Genomic DNA, 13,961 nt, shown 5'->3' on the forward strand with positions numbered 1-13,961 from the left:
GCATGTTGGCCACTACTGAAAGGAGTCGAAGGGTGATATCTAAGTTGGTTCTGGGTTCGACAACAGTGCAGTGGCTCACCAAGGCCATAGAAGCGTGTACTAAGGATAAGAAACAAGATTTTTTCTCCACTGTTCGGGAAGGTCGACGTAGTTTCACAGTACATCGCTGCTCGAATGCTCGTGGACGTTATATGGCGGTGGAGGAGTATGGTGGTGGGGGGAGGAGGAATTTTATTTTCATTCTTGAAGAGGGGGGCAGTGGTTGGACAAGGATGGGGGAGGTGCTGCGTCATTTTTCCTTCGGTAAGAGAGGGAGTGACGGCTTGGAAGGACAAGGTGGTGTGGTAGGGAGGGAGAACTTGGAGAAAGACCCAAGTACATCCTACTCGGTGGCGAGGCAATCCTATGCGGCAGCTCTAAAGACGGGACATGTTGAAAATCACACCTCAAGACCAGCTTCTCGAGATGCACAAGTCTCTAAAGGAGATGGAAACCCAACTTGTCGAGTTGAAGACAGCGATAACTTTCATGTCTACGAAAATAGATCGGCTTTCAGCTGGAGGCAACAGGGTGGTAAGAAACATGATAGGCCCGAATCCTTTAAACTTAGAAAAAGGAAAACGGAAGATCGGATTCGGCCCTGTCCCTATAACCAGATCCAGGAGAGTATGGCGGGTCAAAAGGAAATCTGGGTTATTTGAAGTGGGGTCTACATCTGGTATTGGCGTAGAGACATCAGTAATGGAACGTCATTCGTCTCGTGTTACACAGGATAGATCGATAGTCGGTATTACACCCTTGGTCTCGGAAGAAACTATGGCTCATTCGTTAGTGTTGAAGGAAAAAGGTGTACTGTCGAGGTCTGAAGGAGATGTAGGATTTGCTATCATCCCAGAGGTGAAGGGACTTGTTGTCACCCCAGAATCTCCAATGGGGACCCCGATACCATTGGAGAGAACCAGTGGAGTTACTGGAGAATCAATGGGCTTGGCGTTGGTACCTTGTGTAGAGGATTGTCTAGAGTCGGCAGTGCAGGTTGATGGGGACATTGTGGCTCCCCTGGTCTCTCTTCCTCCAATAGCAGATTGGATTCTGCCTAAAATTAACGAGATTCAGCAGTTCGTGAGAATTTCACATGGAGGATGTGAAGACAAATTTAACGAACTAATTACTACGATCGAGGCAAGCCGCACACTTGAAACCAAATCAAGCTTCAAGAAAAGCAGGGAGTTACAATGTCTCTTTTCGACAATCAATTACGATGCTAAGGGTGGTAGTTCAATTAGAGGGAAGTCTAAAGGGAGGGTATTGTGAAGATAGGTATCAAGGTGTTGGGGTTGGTGTTCGGGTAGAGTTTTAGTTCTACGGGAAACTAGGATTGGGGTCGGGTCTGATGTACTTTGGGTTGGTTTTTTTTATGGGCTTTTTGGGTCATTAGGGGCTTGTTGGGTCATTTTGGGCAAGGTGTTTTCTTGTATACATTCAGTGTACTTGGTTTCTCCTTTTGATATATACAATATTTTTACTTATAAAAAAAAAAAGAAATAGTTTGGTTTTAAAGTGCTTATTTATTTATTTTTTATATAAGCAAAGTGTTTGTTTGGATTTATATCCACACACCTTCTATTTTTATGATGTATTTGCTTTGTGATGTGTCTAACCTGTTCGATATATTGGCAGCTGTGTGGCATTTCCAAGTGAAGACTGGGAGATTGCAGACTCAACTTTGCAATTCTGGTACTACTGTCATTGATTTAGTTATTTTTTTTTTGGTGTGTTGTTTCCATGATAAAGTTGAGTTTAACTTTGAAATAAATGGAGGTCTCATTGCATTTTTTTAAAAATTGATTAAGCATATTTGCTTCATTTTATTTTGATTTATTCATTTTATACTATTTTTTGAATTTAGTAAAAAGATGTTACTGCTGATTGTATTCCAAGTTTGGAGGATTCTCCATTTTGGACTTCCATAAAGAGCTTCTCTGTCTCTTATCAGGGCTTGAATTTGGTTTTGTATTTTTTGGTCACCTTGTTCATTTTTTTTTATAAGTAAGAATCTTTATTGAATCGAATGAAACTAGGCGAAGCCCATGTACACATGAAGTATACAAAATGAGACACCAAATTATATTCTAGAAAGCTGAAAAGAAAATAAAAACTCATGAACATTTCCTCCTTTTAGTACAATAGCAGAAAACCACTGAAAAAGAGAAGATACAAAGAAATTCCAGATTTCCCCCACTGCTTGCTCCTTGTTGTTAAAGCACTTGTCATTCATTTCCTTTCATAAACACCACATTAAGCATAAAGGTATCATCCTCTATGCAGCTACCAGTTGAGAGCTATTATGATGCCTATTCCAGCATGCTAGTAGATCTACCACACTCGTAGGCACAATCCAACTCAGCCCAGTCTACTAAGAATGCCAACCCATAACTCCCTAGCCACCTCACAATGTAAAAGTAAATGATCAATCGATTCCCCATTCTTCTTACACATGAAGCACCACTCCATAACAATCACACCACATTTCCTTATATTATCAACCATCCAAATCTTCCCAAGTGTAGTTGTCCATGTAAAAATGGCAACTTTAGACTGCACATAAACCCTCCAAATGCTTTTCCACGGAAAAGAGATATGTTGTTGGCCTATCAACACCTTGTAAAAAGATTTAACTGAAAACTTATTACTCCCTGTGTGTTACTACAACATCATATCTCTCCCATTTCCTCCTATCTTCACTGAATACAAAAAGCTGAAAAAACTTGCAATCTCATTAAGTTCCCAATCTTGAGCATTTCTAGTGAAATAACATTCCAAAGCACAATCCCATTAGCACGACACAACACCTTTGAAACAGCAGCCTGTTGGTTTCCAACCAACTTGAAGACAACCGGAAAAACAGTATTAAGAGGACCCTCACCACACTATTCATCAAACCAAAAACGGATTTTTGCACCATCTCCAACCTCAAACTTAAGATGTTTTTAAAAAATGTTCCACCCTTTTCTAATAAATTTCCATAAAAACTTGAGACGACGAGCATCATTCTTTTCCCCATCTACTCTCTGTCACTGTCTCTTCTTTATTTTTAACTTAAAATATCTTTGCAAGAGGTGTTACTGTAGATCCAATCTTGGAAGGTGCTTATGAAACCTTAATTTAGTATTAGGGCTCTTCACCATGTCTGAATGTTTCTGTTCATTGGACCTGAGTTAATTCTTACTGGTGATTTCCTACGTTTATGTATCATTTCTTCAATTTTCTTTGCACAAAATGCTTTCTAAGATACGTATTCCCATCGAATCCAAGCTGTTTGAGGTGGTAAGGAATGGACGCCATGTAATACTGATTGAGAAAGGATGGAAAGTTGTAAAAGAGATGAGTTTAGGGCTAGAGACATTTTGTTGGTCTAAAGCTTTGGAGGAGAGTTTGAAGGTTGGGAGGAAGGAGTTCTACACTGCTAATCGAGAAAGGGATAGAGGTTACATTGCCCAGCGTTGTTCCAACTTCAGGGGCATTTTCATAGCTTTAGTGGAGTATGGCGGGGGAGGTTGCCGGAGCTTTATCTTCATTCCAAGGGATAAGGACCGAATGGGTTGGAGGAAACTAACAGAGGCGTTGAAGGAAGCTGGAAGAGAAGGTGGTCCTCCGCGGTTGCTTCCACCAATGACGACGGTGCATACGTCGAACCCTCGGTTGTACAGGGAGGTACTTCAAGGTCAGGTGGAGATGCCTCAAGACGTGAAGCGCACAGAGAGGGTAGGCATGCCAAGGTCAGATGGTTCCACCTTTTCAACATGTATTTAGAGCTGTGGGGGTGTTAGGGACGTGGTGGGTCTGAATGAGGAAACTCTGCTTCAGGTGTTTTTTGAAATGGAGAACCAATTGGGAGTACTGATTGATAAAATAAACTTGGTAAAACGGTGTGTTAAGGGGTGGATATGTGGTGCTTGGGCCTGGGCTGTGGTCAGATTTTTGAAGTAGTGAGGGGTGGATATACGTGCTCAAGACTTATGGATCAAGGCCAGCACAGTGGGCCTGACGGACCTAACTCATTCAGTCAGCAGAAGGGGAAGGAAATTTCGCTGGGCCCAGGTGTTGGGCCTCAGCCCGTGGGGCAGCCTACGGTCCTTCAACAGACAAGCCGGTCTAGCTGAAGAGAGTGCAGGGGGAGCTGGCCCTTCGGCGATTGGGTCCGAGCCGCCATCTCTGGCAAAGGCTCAAGTGACCTTGCCGAAGGTTGCCAATCTATCATCGGAGGCTATGCCAGTGGCAGCAACACTAATAGAAGGCAACGACAAGTCCTGCAGTCGCTATGTTCTCTGTGATCCTGAAGTGGTCACCGGCGCATCCACGATGACAACTAAGGTGCCTAGCCCGTTAGGGAGTGAAGTTCTAGCAGAGGGAGGTGCAAATCTCCTTGTTTGTCCCTCTTTTCTGGCTGGGCAGATATTGGATGTAGTTTCGGAGGCCATTAACCCTTCCACCGGTGTACTAGAACCGAAAATCTCACCGAAAAATGGAAGGGGGGGGCAACATGAGAAATGAGGTGCTCCTTGTTGGGGCAAAAGGTGTGGATTTGTAGTTGGCTAATTGTGAAGGGGACTGTTTTGAGGGGGGAATGCTGATCCAATATTCATGCTCCCTCCTAGCCCCAACACAAAAAGGTTCATTTCAGAGTGGGTGTTTAAAAAGGTTGAGGAGATACAAGCTTGCATTGGGGTCTCTTGCATAGGATTTGAAGAACAATTCAGAGCCCTTCTTGTGGCCATTGAAGATGGCAGATTGAAGTCTGCCACAAAGAGAGACAGGGAACTTAAAAGGCTCAAATGTTCTATTAATTATGAAGCAAAGGGTGAGAGTGGCGGAAGGGATAGATTGAAAGGGAGTGGGGTCACCTCTGCTCATGAAACCTAAGATCCCCTCTTGGAACGTGTGGGGGCTTAGTGATTGCAATAAGCGCCTTCACATTAAATCTTTATTGTGAATGTGAAAGGTTGATGTGGTGTGTTTTCAAGAAACAAAATTGAGGGTCATTGATAGAAGAATTATTTGTATTGTGGGGTGTTCGTATGTGGGCTGGTCATATTTGGCTTCGTTAGGAGTATCAGGTGGCGTTCTTTTCAATTTATAGGCACTCCTAGCTTCATTATTGTAGGCAAGCTTAAGGCTTTGAAGCACGATATTAAGAAGTGGAACTTGGAAGTTCTTGGTAACATTGACAACTAGAAGACTACTCTTATGGAGGAATTGTAGGAATTAGAGGGGAGGGAGTTGATGGAAGACACCTCAGAGAGGTATCCTTGAGGAAGAGTTCGGTAGTGATAGATTTGGAGAGGGTACTGTTGATGGAGGAGACTTCGTGGCATGAAAAATCCAGGGCCCTTTGGCTAGAAGAATGCGATAAATGTACGAAGTTCTTTCATAAATGGGCTAATTCACATAGGCGCAGCAATGCCATTGAGACACTTCATTTAGGTACTCAAGTGCGTACTTCCCCCTTTGAATTAGAAAACCATATTGTGCATTACTACGAGAACCTCCTCACGGAACCGGTCTGTTGGAGGCCAAAGCTTGATAATCTGTTGTTTGAGTCTATTGATTCGCAGAGTGCGAGTTGCCTGGAAAGACCTTTTGACGAAGATGAGATTTATAAGGTTGTTGGGATATTATAAAATGTGATGTATTGCAGGTTTGTGGGGAGTTCCACTCCTTTAAAAAGTTCGAAAAGTAACTCCAAGGGGTTGGCCCAAGTGGTGAAGGCCTTAATCTTGGGGTATCACTCTCTCAATGTCCAAGGTTCAACACCTCATGGGTGCAAACAATCCTTTGGGGCCACACCCCCTGGTGAAAAGTCAGCGATTTAACCAGTTCCGTGCAGGGAAACTTTTAAGGGTGCGGTGTACGAGACCGGGGTTTACTCTGCAGGGGTGGGTCGGAAGGGCCCTGCCTTGGAGAGGTTCCTCGACATGAAAAAAAAACAAAAGTTCAAAACAAGCCTCAATGTGACATTCATTGCTCTTATTCCAAAGAAACTTGGGGCCACGACAGTTGAGGAGTTCCGTCCCATAAGTCTTGTGAGTGGAGTATACAAGATTATTTCAAAGGTTCTTGCTAATAATCTAAGCCCTGGTAATAGAACAAATTATTTCTAAGCCTCGAAATGTATTTGTTCGGGGAGACAAATCCTAGACTTGGTTCTTATTACCAATGAGTGCTTGGATCATAGGCTGTGGGAGGGAGTTCCTGGTATTCTATGCAAGCTTAATATGGAAAATGTTTATGATCATGTGAATTGAGATTTTCTTATATACTTACTCGGTAGGTGTGGCCTTGGTGATAGGTAGACTTCATGGATAAAACATTCTGTTTCCACCGCTCGATTCTTGGTGCTAGTGAATGGTACCCCTGCTTTTTTTTAACAGTTCTCATGGATTATGGCAATGGGATCCACTATCTCTTCTTCTCTTTGTTATAGTTATGGAGGCACTTGGCCGGATGGTAAAGGCAGCTGTTGGAGGAGGTTTTCTATCAAGATTTTCGGTGGGTAATGGTAATAATAGCTTTATCATAATTTCACATCTCTTGTTTGCAGATGATACTCTACTTTTTTGTGTAGCGGATCATGGCCAGATTTTCAAACTCTACGAGCACTCTTATTATGTTTTGAGGCTGTGTCAGGGCTTAACGTGAATCTGAGTAAGTCCGAGATGGTTTCGGTGGGTGTGGTGCCCAGTATCAACAGCTTGGCGAGCCTCTTGGATTGTAAAGTGTCCTCGCTGCTTATGAAATATTTGGTTCTCAACGAGGTTAGATCCATTTGGGATGGGTTCGTGGAGAAAATAGAGAAAATGCTGGTTGGTTGGAAATATATGTATTTATCAAAAGTGGGTCGACTCACATTACTTAAGAGTACCTTAACGAATTTTCCCACCTATTTTTTTTTATCTTTGTTCCCTTTGCCTACAGGGGTGGCAAACAGGATTGAGAAATTATTTTGGGCCTTCTTATTGGGGGGAGGAAAAAAAATTCCATCTTTTTCATTGGAATAAAGTGTGTTCCCCAATTTCGAATGGGGGACTGAGAGTGTGCAACTTGAGGACCTTCAATGAAGCTTTGTTGGAAAAATGGTTATGGAGGTATTACTTGGAGGGGGAGTCGTTGTGGAAGGAAATTATTGACATAGACATGGAAGTGATTGGGGGTTTTGTGCTCTAATGAAGTAAGGGGGGGGAGGTATGATGTGGGCTTATGGAAATTCATTAGGAAGGGATGTTCGAGTTTTGTAAGTCATATCCGTTTTGTGGCCAGAGAGGGTACCAGAATTAGATTTTGGAATGATGTTTGCCGCGTTCTTAACACAGTTTTTCTAGCTCTCTATCGTATTGCAGCTAACAGATATGCTACTGTGGCGGATTTGCGGGTATCTTCTCATGGCCCTCCCTAGTGGAATGTCCTCTTTAATTGGGATATTCATGATTGGGAATTACTCTGTTTCAGATTTTTCCAGATTGATATACTCCACGGGAAACACCACAGCACAAGGGGATAAAATGCAGTGGAGGTCTAATGGCAGCAAGAAATGTATAGTCAGGGCATTTTTCAAAATATTGATATCACAAGCTAATGTTCATTTCTCTTGGAAGTGTATTTGGAGGTCTCGTGTGCCTTCCAAAATGGACTTTTTTGTATGGACTATTGCTCTTGGGAAGATTTTGACCACAGACAACTTGAGGAAAAGGGGTTGCCTCGTTATGGATTGGTGCTATTTGTGTAAAAAGAATGGAGAATCAGTGGACCGCTTACTATTGCATTGTGAGGTGACAAGGGTGCTATGAGATGAGATCTTTAGAAGAGTCGACATCACATGGGTAATGCCTTTGAGGGTGATGGATTTATTGGCTTGTTGGAAAGAGATTCAAGGTTGTCCTCAAGTGGCAGCAGTGTGAAAGATGATTCCGTTGTGCATCATGTGGTGTATTTGGTCAGAAAGAAGCGAGCGGTGTTTGGAAGATAGTGAGCGTACAATGGCGAAGCTTCAGAATTTTTTTTGTACACACTTTAATGCTTTGGTTTTCAGCCATTGTGCTTAATGGAAACAATGCGCATGACTTCTTGTCTTTAATCTCTTGATCTTAGAATGTATTTAGATGTTCTTTTGTATACTTCCTGTGTACACGAGTTATGCCTATTTCATTTGTATCAATAAATTTACTCTTACTCATAAAATTTTTTTTTTTTCCATAGGCATACACCATAAGACCTCATACTCTCCTTAGAACACCCTCCCCCCCTCCCCCCACTCACATTCATACTTCCAATCAATAACCTCTCTCCATAATGAATCTCCTTCCATTTGATACCTCCGCAACCACTTACCTAATAATGCCTTATTAAAATTACTCAAATTTTGCACCCGCAAACCACCATTCACAATCTTGTAGCTCACCCTTTGCCAACTCACAAGATGAAATTTATTCTCTTCCCCCATACCACCCCACAAAAATGCTCTAAACAATTTTTCAATTCGGTTTGCCACATCTACCAATAATGGAAATAAAGAAAGATAATATGTAGGAAGATTGGAAATTGTGCTTTTGATAAGGGTTAATCTCTCCCCTTTTGATAGATATAGCCGCTTCCAACCCGACAATCTTTTCTCAACCTTCTCTACAACACCATCCCAAATATGCTTTACTTTGAAGGACGCCCCCAATGAAAGCCCAAGAGATTTTATAGGAAAAGAAGCAACTTCGCAGCCCAACAAATCTGCAAGGAAGTTAATATTCCTCACGTCCCCCACTAGTACTAATTTTGACTTTCCCAAGTTCACTTTGAGGCTCGAGACAGCTTCAAAACACAATAAAACAACCCTTAAAACTTGAATCTAACTACTTTTAGCATCAGAAAAAATGAGTCATCTGCAAATAATAAATGAGAAATTGAAATGACACCCTTATTATTGGTTCCCACCGAAAAACCAGCAAGAAACCTCCTACTGTAGCTTCCACCATGCGACTCAATGCCTCCATAACAATAACAAAAAGAAAAGGGGATAACGGATCCCCTTGTCTCAAATCCCTCGAAGTCTAAAAAAATCCACATGACTCATGAGTTACCATTAATTAAAACAGAAAACCGAGCGGTCGAAACATAATGTTAAACCCATCCACACCACTTATCCCCAAAATCACATCTTCTAAGCATATAAAAAAAAAAAAAATCCCAACACACGTGGTCGTATGCATTTTCCATATCCAGCTTGCCAAGAACCCTGGAATGCCTTCTCTCATCTGGCTGTCCAAACACTTATTCGCAATCAGAACTGAATCTAGTATTTGCCGACCTCGAATGAAAGCATTTTTAGGTTTAGAAATGATTTTATCTATCACCATACTCATACGGTTAGCTAACACTTTCGAAATAATTTTTAAATCCCACCTACCAAACTAATAGGACGGAAATCTTTCAACTCATAGTCACCAGCTATCTTCGGAATGAGGGCAATAAAAGTAGCATTTAGGGACTTCTCAAATTTATGACAAGAAGGCAAATCATGGAAAACCTGCATCACTTCTTCCTTCACTATATCCCAACACTCTTAAAAAAAGCCATCCGGACCTAGGGTTTTATCTTTGCACATACCTCTCAACCCCTGATGCACCTCTGCTTCTTCAAACGACCTCTCTAACCAGCTCCCTGCACCCGAATCCAGCTGGTCAAAATTGAAACCATCAAGTTTAGGATGCCATTCTGCTGTCTCAGAAAGGAGATCTTCATAATATTTCACTTTATGATCTTGGATCTCATTAGGAGATTGAAACACATTAGAGCCGGAGTGAAGAACCTCAATAGCATTATTGCGCCTATGGGAATTAGTCATCTTGTGAAAAAACTTAGTGCATTTGTCCCCCTCCTTCAACCAAAGCACCCTTATTTTTGCCTCTTAAGATATTTATTTTATCAACAAAACCTTCTCAATTTCGGACATAATCTCATTCTTTCTTAACAAGGACTCCTCATTATCTTCCCCATCCTCCAATGCATGCAACTCATCCGAAGGAAGATTTTTCTGCACTTCCGTATGTCTAAAGACTTCATCATTTCACTTCTTTAAATCAGTCTTAAGGGCTTTAAGTTTACCTGCCATAATAAAACTAGGGGTACCATTAAAGGAATAAGAAACCCACCAATTCCTTACCTTCTCCACAAATCCATCAGCTTCAAGCCACATATTCTCATATTTGAAATATCGCCTACCCCATGCCACCACAATCAAGAAAAATTGGAAATGATCAGAACAGACGCTTGGCAACCTCTTTTGACATAAATTTGGATAATGCGTCTCCCAAGGAGAAGAGACTAGAAATCTATCCAATCTTGACCACCCTCTATTGTTAGACCAAGTATAAGCCCCCTACCAAAGGGAGATTCATGAGATTCAGATAAAAAATAAGCTCCAAGAAGTCTTCCATTGCCCCTGTCGACGTGGATGCCCTCGCTTTCTCACTAGGGAACCGAACAATATTAAAATATCCACACAAACACCATGGTAAATCCCATAAGAAATACAGACCCACCAATTCCTCTCACAAAAAATTTCTATCACTGGATACATTAGGCCCATTCACGCTCACAAAAGCCCACCTCCACTCATCTTCAATATTCTTGAAAGAAATGGCCACTGAGTAATACCCAATGCAATCCTCTACCAACTCCACTATTCTCTTGTCCCACATCAACAACACACCTCTTGAAGCGCCCAACGAAGCTATATAATACCACCCCACGAAAGAACAACCCCACAAACTACGAATAATATTTCTATCAATAAAACTCAACTTAAGCCTTGTTTGTTTTCACAACCATTCTCATCTCATCTTATTTAATCATGACAACTTCATCAAATTTTCACGCAAAATAAAATAAACAATTCAACTTTTTCAAATCTCAAAACAAAAATAGTATATTTTTTTTATGCCAGGGAACCTCTCCAAGGCAGGACCTACCCCTGTAAAGTAAACCATTGTTCCGTGCAATGCACCCTCAGAAGTTTTCCTACACGGAACTGGTTAAATCACTGGCTTTTTCACTAGGAGGTGTGGCCCCAAATGATTTTTTTGCACCCATGAGGTGTTGAATCTTGAAGGTAGTGATACCCTAAGACCAAGACCTTCACCACTTGGACCAACCCCTTGGGGTTAATAATATTAAAAAAATATATTCTAACAATATTTTATTAAACTTTCAACTTTTATTTCAACTCATCTAATCTGCAGAAACAAATGAGCCCTAAGTCTCTTGAAGACAAACAATGTCAATTTTCCAGCTACGAAGAAGAGATCTAATGCGGAGACGTTTGTTGACATCATTGATCCCCCTTACATTCCAAGAAAGGATTTTAGGTTTCATTAGATGACCAAGACCCCCGTACTTTCAACCTATCCCTCCACACACTTCCCTCATTTTTGTCGTAATTAATGTAGCTTTTTAAACGTTTCAACTCCCTGCCCCTTTTCACTACTGACTTCAAAGCCGTGGATCTTCTTGCTTCAGTAGCAACTAGAAGAGCCTTAAATTGCTCTTCAAACCAATGTTTTGAATATTGTACCAGAAGCCGTACCGGTCAAGGCACTGTAACGAAATATTTTGGTACCGGTACCGTTTCGTGTATCGTTTCGGGATAGTCGATAGATGAATAAATTATATATAAATTATATTCCAAAATAATAGTCTATATATGAATAAATTATATATAAATACATATATATAAATTATAAATAGTCTAGTCTGAATTATGGGTAAAAAAATAAGCTTGTAGTTTGAAAAAATGAAAAAAAAAATAAAAAATTGAAGGCCGAAATATCGGCTTGTATAGGCCGAAATATAGGTCGGTACATGTCGAAATTGAGACAGGTACGACCGGTATTTGGGCCGGTACGAAACGTATATGGTACATGTATCGGCCCAGCGGCTGGTATGGCAAATATTGGCCGTACCGGCCGGTATGAAACGAAATTGAAAACAATGCTTCAAACCCTACACAGGATATCCATACACACTCTTGTAATTCCTCCACTTTTTTCAACACCCCGTCCGATGTTAATTTAGAAGCTGGCTTTGGAGGGATAGTACATAACGGAATTGGACTGCCCGTTTCTTCCTTGTCACCCTCTACCTCGCTGACCACCATTAGTAAAGTAGCTTCTGGCAGCACATTCTCTGAAGAAATAGCCATTTGCAAAGCACCCTTCAATACCATAGATGGTACTCCTATACCTCCGTCAACCCCCCCAACCTTTTCCAGATGCCGATACCCCTCCTCTGGCAAAGTCTTCTCAATTAAATTTGGACATAGTTCCCTCGTAAGAACTCCATTATTCAAGGGATTCATAATCACTACCTGATTAAGACACCCCCCATCGTGATTCTCTTCCAACTCCATTTCTTCTATTTCCTACAACCAATAATGCACCTCCTTTTCAGCGTCTCGAACCACTATATCACCCTCTTGCACCTTCGGTGTTAGAACAATTATCGGAGTCTCATCAGAGGTGTCGTCGATGATCGGCAAAAATCTGTGCAACCTCTGCGGTCATCGGAGCAAGTGGTGGCACCGTCATGCTAGAAGACGATTCCATATCTGATACTCCAGAAACTCCGAAACGAGTCTTAGCCTTCCACACCCATTTCAGGGTTTTGACTAGGCCCGACCCATCCAATGCAGTTCTGTCAATGGAGATGAACTTAGAACAATTCATGTTATAGCACCAATATGCAAAGTCTAATAGAAGCACAAGTTTGTGGTTTTAAAGTTCTGAGCAAAGTATTCTAGATTTAGGATTTTTATTTTCTGTAAGTTATAGTCAATTTTGAAACGAGGCAAATCTGTTGATCTCTTAAGAATCTTATGAATAGGTATTTTGGTAATAGGCGGGGTCTCGTATTAGATTCCACTCTATTACTGGACTATAGTCCACTTATTAAAAAACATAAGAGTGGAGTCTAGCATTGTTGAAATTTCTAGTGTGTTGATTCTATTTTCTTGAGACCTAGTTTCTCTTTTATTGGGTTCTATTTAATCTTTTATTTACTGGTTAAAATCAGAGTTGTAACCCTGAAAAGGTAGGAGACAATGAATCTATATCAATATGCTTCATTGCACTCAAAGAACTCAGACTTAGGCCTTGTTTCGGTACTGAGATATTCTTAGATATTTTCAGAACTTCTCATAAGTTCCTTCCCAAACATCACTCAAACACAAAATACTTTTCAATTTCAAATTTTCAACTTTTTTTATCTAATCATTATCCAAACACAAAATCCAATACAAATTTCCCAAACTTCCAAACAAAACATAAAAAACAACAGAACTTTTTTCTAGTTTCAAAATAAAAATAATATTCAATTTTTTCTTTTAACTTTATAATATCTTTATTCAACTTTTTCTCTCTCATTTTCCAAAACCTAATAAAACATCTTAACTCAAATCATTTCACTACTATTCACAGAATTATGAGATATTCAAGTGTCCAAACGAGCGCTTAGTGTAATATTGAGTGGCATGAGTGTTCAGGTAAGAGTGCTTATAATGCTGTCTTTGTTCTCTCGCTCTCTTCTTTGGTGCTTTGCTACTATTCACTGTTCAAAAAGTAGTTTCTCTCTCCCTCCTCCCCACCCCAAAAATAAGCATAACATTTATTTTATTCCAAAACATATACACCTTTTTAAATGGTTTTTTTTTTTTTTATAAGTATACACCTTTTTAAATGTACACACTTCCATTTATGCGTGTGTAACCCAAGGTGATGGTCAGTTTTATCTGAAGCTCTTGTGCTCTATATTTGCAAATATAAGTTCCCTATGTTAACAGTTGCTTGATGTGCATTAAAGTTGTTCCCCTCCCTATTTTTTTTTTAAATTTCTGATTGACTCGTTAATTATAAATAAATTAT

The 13,961-nt window shown here is 40.6% G+C and overlaps 1 protein-coding gene across 2 annotated transcripts in view; it reads left to right on the forward strand.

Moving 5' to 3' along the window:
- LOC108988134 (transportin MOS14) overlaps positions 1 to 13,961 on the forward strand; it is a 44,652-nt gene that overhangs the window by 5,792 nt on the left and 24,899 nt on the right. For both annotated transcript variants that reach the window (XM_018961267.2, XM_018961268.2), the window contains exon 9: positions 1,681 to 1,737. In XM_018961267.2, the coding sequence (XP_018816812.1) occupies positions 1,681 to 1,737 (57 nt within the window). The remainder of the gene's footprint in view (positions 1 to 1,680; positions 1,738 to 13,961) is intronic.

This window comes from Juglans regia, chromosome 1 (genome assembly GCF_001411555.2).
Source record: "Juglans regia cultivar Chandler chromosome 1, Walnut 2.0, whole genome shotgun sequence".
NCBI lineage: Eukaryota > Viridiplantae > Streptophyta > Magnoliopsida > Fagales > Juglandaceae > Juglans > Juglans regia.